This window comes from Trichechus manatus, unplaced genomic scaffold (assembly GCF_000243295.1).
Source record: "Trichechus manatus latirostris isolate Lorelei unplaced genomic scaffold, TriManLat1.0 scaffold00022, whole genome shotgun sequence".
NCBI lineage: Eukaryota > Metazoa > Chordata > Mammalia > Sirenia > Trichechidae > Trichechus > Trichechus manatus.
Genome location: NW_004443958.1, coordinates 11,889,680 through 11,899,189, shown reverse-complemented (window position 1 = coordinate 11,899,189; position 9,510 = coordinate 11,889,680). Strand labels below are relative to the sequence as shown.

The window sequence follows — 9,510 nt, the reverse complement described above, 5'->3', positions numbered from 1 at the left end:
AATTTCCATGTGGAAGTAAATATCTGTCACTTTGGAAGAGTTATATTTGTGCAAGGCTAGCCAAAAAAGTAGAAGCCCTGGTGATTTTGGTGCCAAGAGGGGAACTCCAACCCAGTGTCCCCTCCATCACTGAATGGCGCTTGATGATAGAAGAAATGGCTGCCATATTTATTAATGAGGCCAAAGAGTCTATCTTGGAATTGACACTAAACATTCCAGAAATTCCTTTGTTTTCTTATTTTAACTGAGAAAACCAGCCCCTCACTTAAACTCCCTGCCCTTGCAGGAGGCAGATCTAGATTGTGTTACTTGAAGACTAGAAGGTTTTATTTCAAGAAATCCCAGCCTCTTATGGCAAGGGTGTAGGATATTGTTTCTAAGACTGCTTTTGAAATTAATTTGTCCTTGCAACTCATGCTGGGGCCTACCACATATGGCAGCAGGTTAAGTGCTGAATAGCGTCAGGGGTGGCCATTCATATCATGGTCTATGGGAATGCTGTACTGGGTGGGGCCTCTATATCTGGCTAAAGAGAATTCCTACTGGTAGCATGGAGACACACACACAATCGTATTTCATATATCTTACAATATATTGTAAAATTCCCACTTCAAAATTGCCATAGAGCCTAAATCAAAATGGGTTTCCCCAGAATTCACTACTACTATTAAACATACTCTACAAATGTCGACTTTGGTAGAATACCACCAATATGTTGTCTCTGTAGATGGGACTTTCAGCAATGAGGTATTTTAGGTGATTTATACGAAGTTTGCTCCATGCACTTACACAGCCTGAATAAGAGTGTTCTGCAAACTGTAAAGATTAAACATGGTTAAGATGTGGGACAGGTTAAGTATCTAGTGATTTGCTAAAATGTTTTCAGTCTATTTGCTATACAATTTTATTTTTAAAAAAAGTATTTCTAATAAAATGTCAGACTCAAATTTCTCAGAATAAAACCAATTACATAAAGAAAAATTTACCCAAGTCAACTTGAGGTCACCATTGGTTACCTTGAGAGGAAGGAGTTATTATTTCACACTGCCTAAGGGCAAAAATGTGAATTAAGGCTTTCAAATTTGAATGGTGGTGTCAGGGGTTGGGGTAGGGAGGGAATACTTCTTCTCTATCTCCTCCAGGAAGAGCTGATCTGTCTTTAGACATAGGGACCAGTTCTAGGCCCTTTGAATCTATCCCCTTAGTGCCCAGTGCAGCTCCCGCTCACAGTACTTGCTTTTAGGTGTTTGCAGATGAAGAAGAAGAGAGGAATGAGGAAAAAGGGGTTTGAGGACTTCTACAGTCCTTTATGACCCCACAACGATCCTTCGGCTGATGGCTCCTGGCAAGGTATAGATGAAGAGGACCAGGAAGATGATGAGGATGATCAAAATGAAGCCGATGATGATGTACTTTTTGTAATTCTTCCAGATGAGGTGGTACAAGCACTTGAAGGGGTTCATCAACCAGGAGAAGGAGGTATTTGGACGGCTGAGGGGGAAGCATGAGAAAATCAGTCAGGGAAGTTAACATTTAGAGGCCTCAAGACTCAGGGAATATTTCTGACCCCACTTTGTGGGGGTCCACAGGAGACCCCTGGGAATGGGAGAAGAAGACCATGCTGCCTGAAGCAGAACAATCTCACGTTTGGAACAATAATGATTCCTGTATCATTTTCAAGATTGGTCTGGAGCAGGGTAAGAGCCTAGTTAGAGCCCAGTCAGAGGCCTGACCTCCCGCTACCTTTTCCATGAAGCCTCTTGACCACCCAGTTCATAATGATTCCCCTCACCCTGAATTCCTATCTCACCTATCACACTTGACTTACCTGCTCTTGGAACCTAACTTATTTGTCTTCTAGACTCTGATAACTATTTTATGAGTCTCTGTGTTATTTTTCCCTAAACAGATCAAAAGCTCCTGGAAGGCAGAGCTTACGTCTTATATGTTTTTTTTGTTCTTCGATGTGTCTTTTTTAGTGCTAGGTACATATGGTAAGGGATTAATAAATAATTATGACTTAATGAATAATTAAGCACGCATTATGTCCCTAACACTATGATAGATGCAATGTAGGTATGGAGACATGACTCTCATCTTGAGACATTTGGAGTCTCGAAGGGGATAGGACAAATACAATTGAAAGAGTCATTTTGTATACATATTTTATATCTATCTATCCATCTGTCTGTCTGTCTATCTGTCCATATGCCCATCTATCCATCTATCCACCTACCTACCTACTTCCCTATCTATCCACTTTTTAATTGATATATAGCATAGATTGAATTGAATAGGGTAACTGTATCTTTCAATAATTCTACTTCTGGGTATTTATTTTAAAGTAATTATTTAAAAAGGGAAAATATGTACATCATATAATAATAATAGAAAAAAGTAGATTAAATGTTCAGTTGTGGGGGAGAGGGTAACCAAGTCAATTATGGAACATCATAAAATGAAATATTCCAGTCATTAAAAATTCTAATTATGATAACTATGGCAACAAAGCAAAACTTTGCAGGAAAAATTTGAATAATATTAAGATAATTTTAATTAGTGTAATTAGAGAATAAGAGAAATATTCATGTAAAATTTATATTCACATGAAAAATGACTAGAAAAGAATATATGTGAAATTATTCTAGAAAAGCTTATGTAGTAGTATCATAGATAAGCTCCCCAATCATTTGCCAAACATTCTGAAATTTGTTTAAAAATGTTTTTCAATTATAGAAACAAAAAGCTGCGTAGATTAGGTGGCACCTATTGACTGCCTCACTTCTAGGTTTTCCCCAGAGGGACCCTCTAGATGAATGCCCACGTGGCCCTCAAAGGGCCTTTCCCATTTCCGACGCTCTTGTTCACGACTCCACTCACTTGGGTTTGGCTAGAGGTTCTGGTTCCTTTCTGGCTTTTCCCACAGGATGTTTCTTGGCTTCTTCTGCTGTAACTAGGTGAAACTCAGCTTCAACCTTGCCCTGCAGAGAGAAGAAAGCTTTAGTTTCTAGTCAGAAAGACCTCTTGGGGGAAGGCCAGCCACCTAGGAGAAGTGGTAACATGTTGAGGAATGCCAGGAAATATTTTGACTATCCTGCTGCTTTATTTTGAGAAATATTGTTGTCTTTTCAGTCCTGAGAGAAGCCATTTGTACAATGAACAATCAAACTCCTGAAATGATGAAATTGTGAAAGGAGAGGGGCCGACATGGACACGCAGACACACATATACCTCAGTCACATGAACTGTTTTGCCTGAAATCATTTACTATCTGAAGAGATAATATTAATTACAGAAACTTAATAGTCATTAGAAAGGGACTAAGTACTTGAGTGGCAGGACCCTTTTGAGTCTGCTTTTTTCCCTGTCTGTCAGTGATTCTCGAGAGGAAGTTAGTTGGCATGGCCCTTCATTTGCAGAATGGCTTTTCTGTCATCCTTTCATTCTTTTTCATTATCTCCAATAACTGTTTTAGAATTATCCATTTATTCTAGCATACCCTTCTCTTCTCAATAAGAAACAGTCCTTCTGATTTGATAAGTGTGAGTAACGTGTTCTTCAGAGCACCATGCCAAAGTTACTGGCAATGGTGTAAGCCTTGGGTTATTGAAGGATGAGACAGAACCTCCACAAAAGATAAGAGTCATTTGCATTCATTCATTCATTATTATTTGAGGGTTCTCTGTATGCCAGGCACTGTTCTAGGCACTGGGGACTTAATGATTATTAAGAAAAACAGGATTCTCAATCTCTTGGAGCTCACATTCTTGGTGGAGGAGATACTCTCTCTTCCTGCCTCTCTTTGTTTTGTGCAACTAGGAATTCTACTTCTGGGTAGATAAATTAAGGGAGTAATCCAAAATTCAGGAAAATGTCTACGGCAAAGCACAGTCATTATTCTTTGGATGCTCAGATTGTCCTATTTGTCACAATGAGATGTCCCAGGTTTATCTTGTATTTTCTGCCCTAGACCTGGAGTCAGCCACTTCTCCAAACATCCCTGGTTTCTTTTAGCAGGAAATGGTGTTTCAAAACCAAGATCTAGGTGCTAGGGGTATTGTCTGTACTGAGGTGATTTTACTTCTGGTCTTTCAGTGCACAGAACTAGGAAACATATTGTTAAAAACTCATGAGTCCATAGTGATACCAACAACAACAAATCCAAGGGGAAAACTCATTTGCCACCATTGGAAATGCCTATTATACCAATTTTTATTCTGAAAGTTGATTATTTTTCATTTTTTTATTCTGAAAATTGGTAGTTAAGGAAGATAATTAAGTACTTATGTCTTTTTTGGGGAGGGGGTTGTAATTTATTTCTAATTGATAAAGAAAATCTCATCTTAACAGAAGAATGACAACTAAAGAGTGGAGAAATATTGATAGAACTAGATGGATGGATGGACAGAAGAATGGAAGAGAGAGAGGGAGAGAGGGAGGGTAAGGTAAGAAAAAGAGGGAGAGAGAGAGAAAGGAAGGGCTAGAAAAATCATATTACAATCCTCACATACAGGGAGGCCCTGACTTATGATGTATTTGAGTTAGGACGAGCCTTACTTACGACCATCTGTTTTTGTTTTTTTTTTTGTATATCTTATCATTAGTAATATGTACTACATACAACGTTGCAGCTCATAATTTGCTGATATTATCATTCTCAGATGTTCAGTTGCAGATGTTCAACGTTATGATTTACTGTGCAAAACACTGCTGTATAGCAGGCTATGAAAACTAAAAAAAAAAGAGATATTCAACGTATGTCAGAACCAACTTACGATGGAGTTGTGGGAACAGAACCCTGTCATAAATTGGGGACTACCTGTACATTATTCCATTGAAACCTTTCAACAACCCTACAAAGTAGACAGTTTTTATTCCCATTTTACAGCTGAGGAAACTGAGGCTTGGTGACATTTACTAACTTGGGTTATAAAACTAGGGTTTGTAACCAGTCCTCTGAAACCAAATTTCATTTCTCTGCTACTTTATATGCCCAGCTGGCCCCTTTTTGTGGAAGAAGTAGACTACTTATTTAGCAATGAATAAACGTGCCTTTTCTGAAATGTTTAAGAGGAATTTTATAATGTTGCTATGGCTCTGGTATTAGCATGTGCTTTTGATCGCTGTCTAAGGGCTGGCCTTGAGTAGCTTAAGGAAGAGTATAGCACAGCACAGCATAGCATAAGATTGAGTAAATAGGATTTGGTGCAACAGATCTGCATTTGAAACCAGGCTCTACTATTTACTAGGTGTGCGACCATGGGTTAGTTACCTGCCCCCTCTGGGGATATTAATAGCATGTACCCCAGAAGGTTGCTTTGAGGAATAAATGAAATAACAAATGTCATGGATTGAATTGTGCCCCCTAAAAATGTCTGTCAACTTGACTGGGGCATGATTCCCAGTATTGTATGATTGTGTCCCATTCTGTAATCTGATGTGATTTCCTTATGTGTTGTAAACTCAATCACTATGATCTAATAAAATGGATTAGCGGCAACTATATTGATGAGGTATACAAGGTTGGATAGTGTCTTAAGCCAATCTCTTTTGAGATATAAAAGAGAAAAGCGAGCAGAGACACATGGGGACCTCATACCACTAAGAAAACAGTGCCGGGAGCAGAGCGCATCCTTTGGACCTGAGGTTCCTGCGCTGAGATGCTCCCAGGCCCAGGGAAGACTGATGCATCACAAGGACCTTTCTCCAGAGCCGACAGAGAGAGAAATCCTTCCCCCGGAGCTGATGCCCTGAATTTAGACTTGTAGCCTACTAGACTGTGAGAGAATAAATTTCTCTTTGTTAAAGCCATCCACTTGCGGTATTTCTGTTATAGCAGCACTAGATGACTGAGACAACATATATACAGTGTTTCACCTGGTACCTGGTAGATAGCTCATCCTTAAAAAAATGATAATTTTTATCCTTCAACATTATGTCATAAACGGAGAAAATATTGAAGTTGTCGAGGATTTCATTTTACTTGGATCCACAATCAGCGCCCATGGAAGCAGCAATCAAGGAATCAAATGACATATTGCATTGGGCAAATCTGCTGCAAAAGACCTCTTTCAAGTGCTAAAAAGCAAAGATGTCACTTTGAGGACTAAGGTGCGCCTGACCCAAACCATGGTATTTTCAATCACCTCACATGCATGTGAAAGCTGGACAATGAATAAAGAAGACGTAAGACGAACTGATGCCTTTGAATCATGGTGTTGGTGAATGTCTTAGTTATCTAGTGCTGTTATAACGGAAATATCACAAGTGGATGGCTTTAAAAAACAGAAGTTTATTCTCTCATAGTCTAGGAGGCTAGAAGTCTGAATTCAGGATGCCAGCCTCAGGGGAAGGCTTTCTCTCTCTGTCCTTGTCATCAATCTTCCCCTGTCAAGGAGCTTCTCAGCACAGGGACTCCTGGTCCAAACGACATGCTATTCTCCTGGCTCTTGTTTCTTGGTGGTATGAGGCTGCCCCCTGTCTTTCTGCTTGCTTCTATCTTTTATATCTCAAAAAAGATTGATTTAAGACACAATCTAATCTTGTAGATTGAGTCCTGCCTCATTAACGTAACTGCCTCTAATCTTGCCTCATTAACATCATAGAGGTAGGATTTACAACGCATAGGAAAATCACATCAGATAACAAAATGGAGGACAATCACACAATACTGGGAATCATGGCCCAGCCAAATCGACACATATTTTGGGGGAACATAATTCAATCCCTGACAGTGAAGAATACTGAATATACCATGGACTGCCAGAAGAATGAAACATCTGTCTTGGAAGAAATACAGCCAGAATGCTCCTTAGAAGTGAGGACAGCAAGACTTTGCCTCATGTACTTTGGTCATCAGGAGGGACCAGTCCCAGGAGAAGGACATTATGTTTGGTAAAGTAGAGGGTCAGCAAAAAAGAGGAAGACTCTCAATGAGATAGATTGATACAGTGGCTGCAACAATGGGCTCAAACATAACAACGATTGTGAGGACGGCGCAGAACCAGGCAGTGGTTCATTCCATTGCACATGGAGTCGCTATGAATTGGAACCAACTCAACGGCACCTAACAACAACACTATGTCATGAATGGAAACATGTAGTTTAATGGCAAACATCTGCCCATACCGAAAATACCCAGAGAAGTCCCACGGATTCAGACTCCCACAGGGGAAAAAAATGCGAAGAAAAACAGGCAAGAATATGAAATTAATTCTGCCCTAGTACAGACATCATCAAGTTACCATCATGAGGTGCCTTGCCAGAGCGTCATGCCCTGCTTGAGTGGTCGGGACTGTTTATCGGTGTCACAGAGGCAGCAGGCGGAATGGTGTTTACTGACACGTCCTGATAGATAATGGCTCCTCACCCTCACCTCTCCCCACAGAGCATTATGTCCTGTTTCAATCATTAGTATTCAGCCTTGCACCAAGTGGAGATTTTAAACTAATAATATCCTCCAAGGGTAGTTTTAAATCAAAGCTAGGAAAAAAAGTCGACAGTTCAGAGACTATCTGTTAACATAATGACCTCTGCAGGGGGGGAAGAAAATGATAAGGAAAGGTCGTGGCTTATGCTGACTGAAATAAGTCTGTCACAAAAGGACAAATACTGACTAATCTCACTTAGATGAAATAGGCAACTGTATAGAGAATAAAGTTTATTAGTGGGCACCAGGAGTGGGAGGGAGAGGGAAAGGGGGAGTCACTGCTTAGGGGACACTGAGTTTCTGTTAATAAGAATTGGAAAAAGGATAATGGTTGTACAACATGAGGAACACAAGCAATGTCTCCGAATTATATAAGTAAACATTATTGAATTGGCAAATGTTTTGTTACATATATGATTTTTAACTACACACACACATACACAAACACACACACACAAACCAACTCTGGATTTGTGTGCTGTATATGCTATTTATGGGCTTCCAACCTCACTAGTGGATGCCTGAGGAGGCTGTGAAGTGACGTGCTCAGAACAGACACACCTTCTGCAGCAATAATTACTGCTTATTACATCGCAATAGTTGTAAAAAATGGTAGCTGTTATCCTTCATCAGTATGTCATGAACAGAAAGTTGTCCCACACACCCAGAGTTCCATAGGCAAAAAATGTGAAGAAACGGGAAGCAACCATATGAAATTAATTCTGCCCTAGGACAAACCCTCCCTGGTCTGAGACAGCACATTCTCATGCATTAACAGTGGGAATGCACGGTGGTAAAATCTTTTAGGAAAAGGAATTTTTGTATGCATAAGCAGACCTTATATAGTCATACTCTGCACCTAGGAATTCTACTTCTGAGTAGCTAAATTAAGGAAATAATTCAAAAACAGGTTTGATTTGTGCAAAAAGCACAGTAATTATTCTTTGGATGTTCAAATTGTCCTATTTGTCACAATGAAATATCCCAGGCTTGTTGTAGTTGTTAGGTGCCTTTAAGTCAATCCCTACTCATAGAGACCCTATGTACAACAGAATGAAACTCTGCCTGATCCTGCACCATCCTAACAATTGCTGATATGTTTAAGCCCATTGTTGCAGCCACTGTGTCAGTCCATCTCATTGAGGGTCTTCCTCTTTTCCTCAGATCCTCTACTTTACCAAGCGTGATGTCCAGGGACTGGTCCCTCCTGATAGCAAGTCCAAAGTATGTGAGCCAAAGTCTCGCCATCGTTGCTTCTAAGGAGCATTCTGGCTGTATTTCTTTCGAGACAGACTTGTTCGTTCTTCTGGTGGCAGTCCATAGTATATTCAATATTCTTCACCAACACCATAATTCAAATGCATCAATTCTTCTCCGATCTTCCTTATTCATCATCCAGCTTGTGCAAGCACATGAGGCAATTGAAAATACCACAGTGTTTAGTCCTCAAAGTGACATCTTTGCTTTTCAACACTTTAAAGAGGTCTTTTGCAGCAGATTTGCCCAATGTAACACGTCATTTGATTTCTTGACTGCTGCTTCCGCAGGTGTTGATTGTGGGTCCAAGTAAATCGAAATCCTTGAAAGCTTCAATATTTCCTCCGTTTATCATGATGTTGCTTATTGGTCCAGTTATGAGGATTTTTGTTGTCTTAATGTTGAGGTGTAATCCATATTGAAGGCTGTGGTCTTTGATCTTCATCAGCAAGTGCTTCAAGTCCTCTTCACTTTTCAGCAAGCAAGGTTGTGTCATCTCCATAACACAGGTTGTTGATGAGTCTTCCTCCAATCCTGATGTCTCATTCTTCTTCATATAATCCATCTTCTCAGATTATTTGCTCAGCATACAGATTGAATAAGTATGGTGAAAGGGTACAACCTTGAAACACATTTCTCCTAACGTCATGGTTTGAATTATGTCCCCCAAAAAATGTGTGTATCAATTTGGCCAGGCCATGATTCCTGGTACTGTGTGATTTTCCTGTATCTTGTAAACCTGCCTCTATGATGTTAATGAGGGAGGATGGGTGGCAGTTGTGTTAGTAAGGCAGGACCTGATCTACAAGACTGGACTGTGTCCT

The 9,510-nt window shown here is 40.0% G+C and overlaps 1 protein-coding gene across 1 annotated transcript in view; it reads right to left on the bottom strand.

The window, feature by feature from the left end:
* Positions 1 to 1,196: 1,196 nt before the first annotated feature.
* The window catches only part of FER1L6 (fer-1 like family member 6), a 120,591-nt gene continuing 112,277 nt past the window's right edge, over positions 1,197 to 9,510 (bottom strand). The window contains exons 39-40 of the mRNA XM_004372991.1: positions 2,881 to 2,981; positions 1,197 to 1,491 (exon numbers count right to left, since the gene is read on the bottom strand). Coding sequence (XP_004373048.1) covers positions 1,308 to 1,491; positions 2,881 to 2,981 — 285 coding nt within the window. The 3' untranslated portion in view covers positions 1,197 to 1,307. The remainder of the gene's footprint in view (positions 1,492 to 2,880; positions 2,982 to 9,510) is intronic.